At 46.5% G+C, this 12,668-nt stretch overlaps 2 protein-coding genes across 11 annotated transcripts in view; one reads left to right on the top strand and one right to left on the bottom strand.

Moving 5' to 3' along the window:
• ANKRD27 (ankyrin repeat domain 27) overlaps positions 1-2,883 on the bottom strand; it is a 68,009-nt gene extending 65,126 nt beyond the window's left edge. For 8 of the 10 annotated variants that reach the window (XM_053666570.1, XM_053666577.1, XM_053666574.1 and 5 more), the window contains exon 1: positions 2,674-2,811. The gene's annotated coding sequence lies outside the window, so the exon portion shown is untranslated. Of the gene's footprint in view, positions 1-2,243; positions 2,328-2,673; positions 2,812-2,863 lie in introns of those variants that run through there. The other 2 variants (XM_053666572.1, XM_053666571.1) reach the window with 2 other exon arrangements.
• A 527-nt stretch (positions 2,884-3,410) lies between these two features.
• RGS9BP (regulator of G protein signaling 9 binding protein) lies at positions 3,411-11,278 on the top strand. Its single transcript, XM_053666755.1, has one exon. The coding sequence runs from the start codon at positions 3,843-3,845 to the stop codon at positions 4,548-4,550; it is 708 nt and encodes a 235-aa protein (XP_053522730.1). The 5' UTR covers positions 3,411-3,842; the 3' UTR covers positions 4,551-11,278.
• The last annotated feature ends 1,390 nt before the right edge of the window (positions 11,279-12,668 follow it).

The raw sequence follows: 12,668 nt of genomic DNA, 5'->3' as shown, positions 1-12,668 counted from the left end.
GGCCCAGAGAACCTGAGCCCTCACCACAAATGGTCACTGAATCAGTGCATTAAATGAGACTGCTGAGTTCCGCCAAGATGGAGGTGTAGGTGGAAGCACTGTGCCTTCTCGCACAACCAAGTTTAAAAAACAACAAATTTTTAGGAACAAAAACGCAGCCAAACCACAGAAAATTGAACTATATAGAAGTCTGACAACAACGAACCTTTCAGCCAAACCGATAAACCAGTGAAGGAGCGAGCAGTGAGACGGACTGCGCAGTCCCCAGCGGCGGGAAGTGGCAAAGGGAACCGCCATTGTCCCTCTCTGACCCCGCCCCCACATACAGCGACACACACCAGCCACCTGGGTGGCCCTACCCTGGTGAATACCTAAGGCTCTGCACCTCACACGTAACAGGCATGAACAGATCAAAATATTGCTCAAGAACAACTCAGAGCCCCAGAGCCGATAAATCTAAGCAATGAAGACATAGCCAAACTTTCAGATGCACATTTCAAAACACTGGTGATCAGGATGCTCACAGAACTGGTTGATTTTAGTCGCAAATTAGAGGAACATACGAAGGCTAAATTAAATGAAATGAATGGAAATGCACAGGAAACCAATAGTAATAGAAAGGAAACTGGGACTCAAATCAAAGGAGTGGACCAGAAGGAAGGAAAAAATGACCAAACAGAAAAGGATGAAGAAACAAGAGTTCAAAAAAATGAGGAGAGGCTTAGGAACTTCCAGGACATCTTGAAATGTTCCAACATCCAAATTATAGGGGTACCAGAAGGGGAAGAGGAACAGCAACAAGTGGAAAAATTATTTGAACAAATAATAAAGGAAAACTTCCTCAATCTGGCAAAGGAAATAGACTTCCAGGAAATCCAGGGAGCTCAGAGAGTCCCAAAGAAGGTGGACCCAAGAAGGAACACACCAAGGCACATCATCATTACATTACCCAAGATTAAAATGAAGGAGAGAATCCTAGAAGCAGCAAGAGCTAAGGGGACAGTCACCTACAAAGGAGTTCCCATCAGACTGTCAGCTGATCTCTCCAAAGAGACCTTACAGGCAAGAAGGGGCTGGAAAGAAGTATCCAACTCATGAAATCCAAAGACCTACATCCAAGATTGCTCTATCCAGCAAAGTTTTCATTTAGAATGGAAGTGCAGATAAAGTGCTTCTCAGATAAGATCAAAGTCAAGGAGTTCATCATCACCAAGCCCTTATTATATGAAATGCTAAAGGGGCTTACCTAAGAAAAAGAAGATAAAAAAGATGAACAGTGAAAGGACAGCAAACTCACAGTTATTAACCACACCTAAAACAAAAGCAAACTAAGAGGATGGCTAGATCAGGAGCAGAACCATAGAAATGAAGATCACATGGACGGTTAGCAACAGGGGAGTGGGAGAAGAAGGAGGGAGAAGGTACAGAAAATAAGTAGGATAGATGGTAGGTAGAAAATAGGGGGAGGGCAAGAATAGTATTGGAAATATAGAATCTAAAGAACTTGAGACACGTGGTCATAAACTAAAGGGGGGAATGGTGGGGGAGGGGGTGTGCAGGGTAGAGGGGAATGAAGGGGGGAAATAGAACAACTGTAATGTCATAATCAATAAAATATATTTTTTTAAAAAATGAGACTGCTAAACGACAGCAAGCACTGAGGCCCAGCCCTCTGGATCCTCCAAAATGCCAACACCCGGACTAGACAGGTGTCCTAGACAAACTAACATCCACTGCTCTTTTCTAGCGCTAGTGCGATGGTGCATTACTTAAAATAAGAGTCTGCCTCTTTATAGGAATCCCATAAACTTGGAAAAATGGCAGCTGGCTATATAAATTAGTACTCCCTCCAGTTTAGTCTACCCCTCATTTCTTGAACGGCCTAAATATTCGATGAAGACTTGACACTTACTCCCGGGCCAGCGCGGGGCCACAAATGCCCGGGTCCACAGTACCTCGAGGGGCCGCCAGAGGGGCACGGCCTGGCTCTAACGCCTCTTGGGCAGTCCATTTCCAAAGAAAGAAACTGAACATGCCTACAGTCCGGAATATCTCTTGGTCCTTAAGAGTTTTCCTGGAGTAATCTTTACCCAGCAGGACGAGTAAGACACCCCCGCCCCCCCCCCCCCCCCGCCCGCGAGAGGCAGGCCGGCAGGCAGGGATTCCCTTCTTCCTTCGAGCTTTCAACACCCTCTTCCCGGGGACCACGAGAGCCCAGCCTGAGGCGCTGGACCCCCACTTACAGCCTCCCCTCCACCTTCACGGCCAGGCTGGCCGCAAACTCCGGAGCCCACTCAGCCCAGGAGCGACGGTCCCGCCCACTACCCCCAACTCTGAACTCTGAAGACCCCGGACCCGCTGGACCAGTCCTGGAGCCGCGAGGGTCAAAGTGCGCATTCTTCCCCACCCCACCCCGGAAAGAAAAGGCAGAAAGAGTCCAGCTACAGATAGGACCCGGAGATTGCTAGCGGGGCGTTCCATCAGGCCAGGGGCCGGGCCTTAGAGATCGCCCGGGGGTTACCGTCCCAGCCAGGGGCGCCGTGCTACGCCAGCAGTGGAGAGGAAAGAGCACCTCCCCTTCCCGCTCCCGGCCTCGCCCGGCCTCTGGGCCTGGAGGCGCCGCCGCCCCGAGGGAAGGGAGGTCCGAGAGCAGACAGGAGAGAGAACACTTACTTAAAACGCTACATAGTTTCACTCTCTGCCCTTCCCGAAGCTGCGGCGACAACTCCCTGCCCCTGGGACCTAGCCTCAGGACCCACCACCCCAGCGGGTAGCCCCACTCCACCACCCACTCACTTACTCCACCGTTGGGTGGAGTTGCATCTCAAAGCCCCGAGTCAGCCCAATGAGCGGCCGCCCTTACCTAGAGTGACGTGCGCGCAGAGCAATCATTAAACCCTTCCAGCCGAGGGAAGAGCTCAGGAGGCACACAGGGCTTCCTGCTCTAATTGGACTAGTCCAGAGCTGTCGACTGCGCGTGCCCGGGACCAGAGAGGGCGGGGCCGAGAGCAGCTCCGACACTAGGGAAGGGGTGCAAGCCTGGTCTCTGGAAAGCGGATTGGACGGAGATGGGGAGACCCTGGAGCCATACTGCTCCATGGAAGCTAGCTTTGGAGCATGGAAATGCCCAGACCTACGAAGCACACCAGTCCCGTCGCTGACAGAGGCTGGGAGTCATTGTCCTTAGGTTCTAGTCCCCTCACTTGCATGGATGTCGAGTGACCTAGGCCCCCCGCCTTTACTTTACCTGGGCATCAGTTTTCTTATCTAAAATTGAGGGTTAGGTCTGCCGAGCGCTAATATTCCAGAACTGCAATGGGGTGCGGAGGAGGGGGCTATGGGGGACCTACACGTGACCTCCCTGCGCTGGGCCCGGCCTATCCTTGTCTAGGGGATGCAAGCGCCCCACGAGGACGCGCGGGAGTGGGTGGATCCTTTAGAAACTCGACCCGCCCTTGGCAGCGGCTAAGACGGAGCGTGCAGCTCGCGGACTAGTCCTGGCAACGGCACCAGAGGAGGATGGGGACCGCAACCACGGCTTCACGCGGGGCCACCGTGAAGGCCAGGGCGAGGCAGAGACTCAGCGTGTGACTGGGAGGATGGACGACAGGACGGGAGGCAGCTAACAGGGTTCTCTCTCCGCTCCCGGTCCTCGGACGCTCACATCGCAGGTCCCGAGTGGGCTCCGACGACAGAACTGCAGCGCGGAACTAATCTTGGGCCATGAGGAGAGTGCCAGCGGCCCAACCCGGGGCCGCTGTCGAGACTGGCCGCATTCTCCCACGCTGAGGGCGTGAGCTGAGAGGGGCGCAGGCAACCAGGTTGTGCTTGAGCTCACCAACATGGTGAGGGAGGAGTGCAAGGCGCTTCTGGACGCGCTCAACAAGGCGACCGCGTGCTATCACCACCTGGTGCTGACCATCGGCGGCTCGGCGGACTCGCAGAACCTGCGGGAGGAGCTGCAGAAGACGCGCCAGAAGGCACAGGAGCTGGCGGTGGCTACCGGCTCCCTCCTGACCACCGCGCTGCGAGACCAGCGCCTGGGCGCGGAGGAGCGCGCCGAATTCCAGCGCCTCTGGGTAACCTTCTCCGGCTGCCTGGAACTGCTGGAAGCCGACATGCGGCGGGCACTGGCGTTGGGCACCGCGTTTCCACTGCACGCCCCACGGCGGCCGCTCGTGCGCACTGGTGTGGCGGGTCACTCGTCTGGTGTAGCGGCGCGCGCTCTGAGCATCCGCAGCCTGCGGCATGAGGCGGAGCGGGACTTCGACAAGGAAGATCTGCACAAGCTAGAGCGGGAGATCCTTCAGGTGGGCAAGATGATTCACGACTTGGAGATGAAGGTCAACGTGCCCCGCTGGACAGTGCAAGCCCGGCAGGCGGCGGGTGCCGAGCTTCTGTCCAGTGCTGGCGCCTCCACGGCCGGCTTTGCGTCCGTAGAAGAGCGCACAGGGCCGTGCGACCCGAGCAAGGCCCTGGCTGCTACAGTTTTCAGCGCCGTGCTGCTGGTGGCTGTAGCCCTGGCGGTGTGCGTGGCGAAGCTGAGCTGACCGACACCTGACGGCCCCCGCCTCCACCACTGCTCCTTCCCCAGAGACACCCCTTTCCCGGAATGATCTCTACCTCCAGGACTCAGGATGGGAGTGGAATCTGGAGTGGTTAAGAGGAGCGGTTCTAAAATTCTGTGTATGTAGGTGTACACGCATGTTTCAAGCACACATTTGCCATCAGAACGTAGTTCCCTCTGACTGGGCGGGGAGGAGTTAATTTTTTGCGGGCTGGCAGGGCATTACCGCTAACGTCCGCTGGAGCTTTATCGCTTTATCCACTATTAATAGAAAACCGTCCACAGTGACCTTAGATTCCTCTGAGTTAATGGGTTACCGCCTGAGCTGCTGAGGCGTGTTTATACTGAGTCCCAGTTTGGTGCCACCATCCCTGCTGACGACTCCTACTCTGTGCATGGGGCAGTTTGAAAAAGGGGTTGATCAAATGAGGTGTGGGACAGTTTTGTGGGAGCGGGGGGGGGGATTCTTCTGAATGAGAAGCAGATTGCAACAAGATATAAGCAGGGGTTTTGTTTGTTTGTTTGTTTTACCTTAATCCTTTGGGGCCTAAATTTAGAAGAGTGCAAACAGTTCATGCAAAGTGCTTTCTCGATGGTTCATATTAGTCACAAAAATCAGAAGAGGTTTGGGGTGGTGCGCTCCCGCGCAGGGTCTGATTCTGCTTAGGAAACTAGAGAGGAGCCATAGAACCTGCCTTCAAGGGATTGGAGCCACTGCACACACTGCTTATTTAAAAGGGCTCTCCGCCAGCCTGGGAGCGGTTCAAGCTTTGGGAGGGGCTGCATGCTTTATAGGCAGGGACTTTCTCCTTCGCTGTGGCTTATTTTTTGTTCCAGAACTAGACCAAGAGTTTTTGATCCTTCTTTTGGGGGAGGGCTAGGGAATCCTCTTCGGAGCTCTTAATCTTATCTATCCCTCGGAATTTGCTTAGCAGCCGGTAGGAAGGCTAGTTTTGGAAGGAGCCTCACAGCACTCTGCCCCAACACTGCCCCCTGATGGGGTATAGTGGCATCAATGTCACACAGAGGTTTTGAGCCAATTAGCCAAGTCCGGGTTAGACTGTTAACACCTTTAACGTGGAATGTAAGAACCATTTTAAAAATAACAATCATTTTAAAGAAAAATCACATAACCACATTGTGTACTATTAAAGCTGGTTTTTTTCCCTAAAGGATATTTGGTCACGAATATATGTGCCAATGAGTCAAACATAGCAGTCTTAAATACTTTGGTTACTAAATATACATCTGCATCTATTTTTAAAATTGATCTTGAAGGCAGAAGGTCATAGCAAAAGCTACCAAAACCATAAGAGTAGATGACAGAAGTGGTCATTGCTTTAAATTAAAAAAAAATTATTGATTGATTTTAGAGAGGGGAAGCAAGAGAGAAACATCAATTTGTTGTTCTGCTTATTTATGCATTCATTGGTTGCTTCTTGTATGTGCCCTGACAGGAGATCAAACCCCCCAACCTTGGCATACTGAAACAGTGCTCTGATCAACCAAGCTACCAGGCCAGGGTGGCCCTTGCTTCTTTTGTCCATAAATAAGGAAATGTAGAAAACACCCTGACTCTCAGGCTGGAATTTGCCTGAGCAGGGCAGCCACCTCTGACCTGTTTGCAGAGAGCATCTGTTGAGAAAAAAGATGCATTTAACTCCCTAAAGGCAATAATTTGGAATAAAACTCAGAGGCTCTGGTTTGGCTGAAAACTGACAAGAATTTTGTTTTCATTTTTACCTCAGAAATGAGAAAAGTTGCCAGGAGGAGTGAATTTGCAGTTTTTTACAAGGGCAACTTGGATGGGCAAAGGGCAGAAGCAAATAGCAGCAGGAGTGCTGGCCAGGGGCTCAGTGCGGACCCGAAGGTGTACTTCCAGCCCCACCCCTCTCCACCCACTCCCACTCCACCTCAGCACACAGGTTTCAGGGACTTAGAATGTGAGATGTTTGCATGTGTCTGTGATAATGGTTTTAAAACACTCACAAGGTCTTAGGCTGATTACATGTTTTACGATAATTAAAAAGAACTCCTGCCTCATCCAATCTGGGTGAATCTGATAGCAGCCAACATTAAATTCTTTTGCACTTGATGGCCAGGGTACCTTCAGAGATGGCACAGAAAATTTTTCAACTCCCCTATGCCTCTTCTGGTATACATATAACATGCCATGGAACCTTTGTCACCTCCCCAAAGTCTTGTCTCAGGGAAGAGGAAGCTGGGGCATTTTTTTTTTTTTGGATCCAGTATTGGTAAATATCCCTAAAAACCAAGCCCTGAATAGATTCTCCTTTTTCTAGCACTGTCGCTCTGTTCTTTTTAATTAAATTGATTGATTTTAGAGAAAGGGGGTAAAGGAGAGATAAAAACACCAATGTGTTATTCCACTTATTTAGGCATTCATTGGTATGTGCCCTAACTGGGGATGGGACCCCAAACCTTGGTGTTTTGGGATGATGGTCTAAACAACTGAGCGACCCGGCCAGGACCTCTGTTCTTATTATCAAGGTGTTTTGTACATGAAAAAAAAAAAAACATTGTTCAGGCTCCAGCTGGTTAGCTCAGTTATTTAGAATGTCCAGATATACCAAGGTTGTGGATTTGATCTCTAGTTGGGGCACATAGAGGAGTCAACCAATGAATGCATAAGTAAGTGGAACAACAAATTCTCCCTCTGTCTGTCTGTCTCTCTCCCCTCTCTCTCTCCCACCCTCTCTCTCTCAAATCAATAAATAAATTTTAAAAAAGAAAAAAAAATCAGCAGAACCTGCTAAAGAAACAGCCAATCCACCAGAAGTTGTGTATGTAATCCACAGAGAGCAGTCAGGACAGTTTTCTTTGCTGTTGCTCCTTCCGCCCATTTGGCAAACCCTTGGGCATTTACTTATACGTGCAGTCAGATGTGCGCCTGATTCCCAGAGTCTTCTGCTCTCTGACATTAGTGGTAAGATGCTACAAGAAGAGGCTGAATTACAATAAACACATTTATCCTGAAGATGTGTTTTGCCATCAAGGGGCACATAAGAGATCGTGGCCACTTAATTTGGAGGTTCGGATTCGCAGACAATAAAAACCCCAAGTCAAAGGTGAATAACTAAACACTTTATTAAGCAAGAGCAAAGCAAAAGCAAGAATCAAGATCATACATCACCAGCCCTGGCTGGTGTAGCTCAGTGGACTGAGTGCGGGCCTGCGAACCACATGATCGCAGTTCGATTCCCAGTCAGGGCACATGCCTAGGTTGCAGGCCGGTTCCCTGCAGGCCAGTTCCCAGCAGGGGACACACAAAAGGCAACCATACATTGATGTTTCTCTCCCTCTCTCTTTCCCTTCCCCTCTAAAGATAAATAAATAATAATAATAATTTTAAAAAAAAAGATCATACATCACCAGACAGGAATTCACTAACACCTGGATGTAGATGCTGGGAATCCCAGAGACAACATTCGGAGTACGACTGGGAAAGTGCCGAGCAAAGCATTCTTCTCAGGTGAGGTTCCAAAGTCTCTCTTTAGGGGCTATGGTTATATATGATTTAGGCAAAAGTGGCTGTGTGCCAAGGACCTTGTGTGACCTGACCGATCAATAGGTCCCTCCAGGAGACAGGCCGATTGTCCCTGGGAGAGAGCATACCTATACAATAAAGATCACAGGCTCAGGCATAAACGGAGGATTCTTAATGTCCCCTTAACACGTCACCTGTTAGCCTAAACAACTCTGAGTTTAAATTTTTTTTTTTAATTTTGGGAATATGTTTATTAAATCTGGGGACAGTGAAACAAGGGAGGGCTTAGGATAGAGGAAGCAACAGGAAAGCCTGGGTGGGCTGCCTGAGCTCACTGGGAAGTCAGGAAATAGGCAGGGGCTGTACAGACAGGTTCATAGGGTTAGCTGAGGACAAGCTGCTGCCACCCATTGCTCCCCTGGGTGCAAGTCCCGTGGGGTTCCTTGGAGTTTAGGAGATGCATGCCTGAGAGGGAAGAAAGGCATGGGCATGCTCAAGGGATGGAGAGCACACCTGAAAAATTTAAACATTAGTAATATTTGGCATTATCTGTAGTTATATAACATTGTCTAATAGAACTTTCGCTCTATGATGCAAGCAAAATCATTTTCTGTGTGAGCAACAGCCTGCTCTCTCTAGCTTTCTCCTTTCATTTCTACACATAATTCAAAAAATTGCTTTCTGGTAGAAGCCTGACTTAATTTAGGTGTTTGATATCAGTTACTAATTTTGTAAAAAAAAAAATTGGTATGATCTTATACCATGATACAAGTGATAGAAAAAAAAGAAACAAAAGTTCAACATGTTTAATATAGGGTATATATGAAGAAGTCAATGTTGAAATCTATGTCAGAGAACATCCACTTCCCCAAATGGAAGGTATAAGTTAAAGGGTAGACCTTCACTTCCAAAGTCAAGTGCTATTGTGAAGTAAAATCTCTGGTGAAGTTAGGCACACATATATAGAAAACACCCCTGGCTTCTCTTCTGGGGACAACAGTGCTGCTTTATGTACCACTGGGAAGACAAGCTCTTGAAATGTCAAAACTCTCATCATGGGAACTTTAAACCATTGCTACTGGTTAAAAGAAAATATGTTTGTACGAGAAAAAATGCCTACTTGCAATTTTTTATGTGCTATAAGAGCTTATGCTTTTAAATGCTATAAGGGAAAATATTTTTGGTAAATAAAAGTAGAGCATAAACTTCATGATTTACCTAAGGTTTACAGTAAGCTATATACGGGATGTGTGATGTTGAATGACTAAAAAGTAGTTCTGCTTGAAGAGAGTTCTGGTTTGCATGTGGACCCTGATGATGCTGTGTTTTCCTTTTCAATGTGCACATGGGTATGTTTTTAGCTACTTGGTTGCTTTCCAGAATGTAGTTCTCTGTTCTGAGTGCTTGTAAAGGTGCAAGCCTCAGAGTGTAAGTCTTTATGTCAGAGACACAAAGTGCTGCAGGACTGGCCTCTGTCTTCTTTTAGTGCAGGCCTCCTCTGAGGCATGACCAGCTGCAATGGGCAGGGGCTTTGCTTCCCTTTCCAAGTACCTCGGACAAGTCACTGACCTCCCTGTGCCTCACTCGCCTCATTTGTGAAACGGGGGTTCCTCACTAATTCAAAGGTCCCTTCCAGAGCTTAAAACATTTAACAGAATGCAGTTAAACAAGAAAGCGTTATTTTTTTTATGTTGTTTATTTTGGTGAATACTAAAATGGAATCTTACAGTTTGTTGGTTATTGTCTAAAACTGGTCTGTTGGTAAAACTCCAAGTGAATTTTAAAAATCTGAATGAACTAAACTTACTGTGATTTTAGTCTACATCAGAATTAGTGGATGGACTTAAATGCAAATTTGTGTAAATGCTACTTATTTATAGTACTTACATTAGATTAAGAATTTAAATTCAGACTCTACATCTAAGTCCAAGAAAGCCTAATATTTATTTAACAGCTTGTTGTACCCAGAAGGTGGACCACCTGAACTGATTCTGGGAAATTATAGATGTGAAAACCTGTCCTTAGTCATGGAGGCTGGGAGAATCCTGTTCTATAAAGTCACCTGGTGCCCTCAGCACTGTGACCACATTTGCTGTCTGCTGTCCAGAAAGAAGTGTGAGTGCATGGCTGTCATCAGATTCAAAGTGGAATAAAGAGCTTTGTGTCTACTGTTTAAATGATGCTTCTACCTAAAATGTTTATTAATAAGCAAAAAATTAAAGATAACACATAGCCTTTACAACTTTGTCGAAAAAGGCACCCTCAAATGATTCAGCTATCAACTATTGTGATTTTTTAAATTCTTTTTTAAAAAGATCTTATTTATTTATTTTTAGACAGAGGGGGAGGGAGGGAGAAAGAGAGAGAAAAACATCAACGTGTGGTTGCCTCTCACATGCCCCCTACTGGGGACCTGGACTACAACCCATGCACATGCCCTGAACTGGGAATAGTACCAGCAACCCTTTGGTTTGCAGGCAGGCACTCAATCCACTGACCTACACCAGCCAGGGCTTAAAAAATATTCATTATCGTACACATTTGAATTGAAGAGCATGTCCTGACCAACGTATTTACCCTTCACAGATTTCATTACAACAGAGGTGTTCAGAAATACTTCAGGATTATAAATCTCTGAGTGCTGTTCTACAATATGATTATAATCACTTTCTTTTTCTGGCTGTGGTCAACACAGGTCAAAGTTATATTCAAATATTGTTTCTTTGGCTCTTGGGGACAGGCTAAAAGAGAGGGAACTGGCTACATGCTGTGGCCCTGTCTCCATAAGGACTAAATGGATTTCTGGAAAAGCATTCCTTTTTTTCATTTACTTACTTTATATCATTCCACAGAGGATTCTGAGTGTTTTCATTGTAATACTAGTAGATTTCGGGTATCTTTGTTCTTTGGTGTGTAAGTTTAGAGTTGTATAAACTTAAGGCTTATATGATAAATGTAAATACGCCAAATGAGAACTCCTGTTGGCAAACTGATTTTGAAAAGTCCTTTTAATATGCTGTTGCCAGAAAGCAAAGTTGAGTGTCCCTGCTTATATGTGTGAGGTTTGTATATAGAGGAAATCTTCAAGGACTTATACAGAAACAAAAATTTTTGTTAAGGTGGTGGGATTATGAAAGGTGGGTGGTATTTATTCAATATTTTTATTTAGTGTTGTTATATGGTTTTTACAATAAAACACAAATGCTCTTATCACCTAGAAAATGTTATTGTTATTATATTTTTTATACTTAGGATCTCAGTTATAATGAGAAACAATTTCAGAATGTTCCCCCACCCCTGCTGCAAAGCAAAGCAGAATAATTCTAGAATTGTACCCTGGAGAATCAGAAGCACACTGTGAAATACGGTATCAAGACATATAGGCTAAGAGCACTGCCTGTGGAGCAAGGTACACCTGAGTTCTGATCCAACCTCCTTGAAGTTCCTTAATCTCTGTGACCTGGGTCTATTCAGTGGGAGTAATAACAGGGTAAACATTATGGGAGTATGGAGATGACTTTTTCTAGGCACAGGGTTCAATAAATGCCAGCTGCTATAAAAGACCATTCTGTGTGGTGTGGGCCCAGCTCCCAGTGGAAGTGAGGTCCAATGCACAGGACCCATGCCCACAGATAGGTTCTCCTGTGGGGAATCAGGCCTGCATTGTACCTAGACTACTATGAGACTTGCTTTTGCTAAAACTCCCTTACCCTGAATTGAGGCAGTAAACATTTACTGCAAAGTAACTTCCTAAAATCCATGCTGAACCTTCCAAGGATGAGTCTAACCAGTTCAAACACTTTCTCCTTTTCATTTGCAAATATCCTTCTGTGATGTGATAAGCAGCATCGGCTCCTTTGTTTCCTGTAAAAGGTAACCACCTAAAGCAAACCTGTGCATAGTAAATGAGGACCATCATGTAATGTGCCAGAAAAGAAACAAAGGTCTGTCCAGGCAAGGGCTGAGGCTTTTTCTCCCCTTGAGAAAAAAGCCATGGTGTCCCTTTTCCTCCACAGGACTCGGTAGTCCATGTGAACTTCTCGTGCCTCATCCACAATGTGGTGGACCCCATGAGCCGGGGTCTGCATCAGGCTGCCACTGCTGTTACTATCTACCATACACTTTGGAAGACTGAAAAAGTAGAATGGTTGCCAAAAAAATAAATCTGCCAAAAGTCAGTTGAAAGATTAAAGCTGGAAGAACTTGTCAAATGAGAGAAGGTAGTTAGAAAAAAAGATCAAGACTATAGAGGGAAATCCAAGTTGATGTAGAAGTTGGAATCCATATATTTATAGAGTCAAACTTAGGTATAATTTAACTACAGCAGTTCTGAATTTTGACAAACACACACAATTATGTAACCACTACCCCACACAAATTATATAATGTTTCCATCAGCCCCCAAAGGTCCCCATGTAGACAACCCTTACCTCCCACCCTAGGCTCTGGCAACCACTGTTTGGATTTTGATTCCTATACTTTTTGCCTTTTCCAAAACATCACATGAATGAAATCCATACATTTTTGAGAAAATAATGTTGTGAACCTTTTAAAAACTCTGATAAGTGTTTTACATGGTGATTCTTGGTGCAC

Source organism: Artibeus jamaicensis, unplaced genomic scaffold (assembly GCF_021234435.1).
Source record: "Artibeus jamaicensis isolate MK-2021 breed Jamaican fruit bat unplaced genomic scaffold, CSHL_Jam_final contig_464, whole genome shotgun sequence".
Taxonomy (NCBI): domain Eukaryota; kingdom Metazoa; phylum Chordata; class Mammalia; order Chiroptera; family Phyllostomidae; genus Artibeus; species Artibeus jamaicensis.
This window is presented reverse-complemented; position numbering and strand designations above follow the sequence as displayed.

Bases quoted from the DNA above. Each gene is read 5' to 3' on its own strand.
- RGS9BP (XM_053666755.1), top strand. From the start codon at position 3,843: ATGGTGAGGGAGGAGTGCAAGGCGCTTCTGGACGCGCTCAACAAGGCG.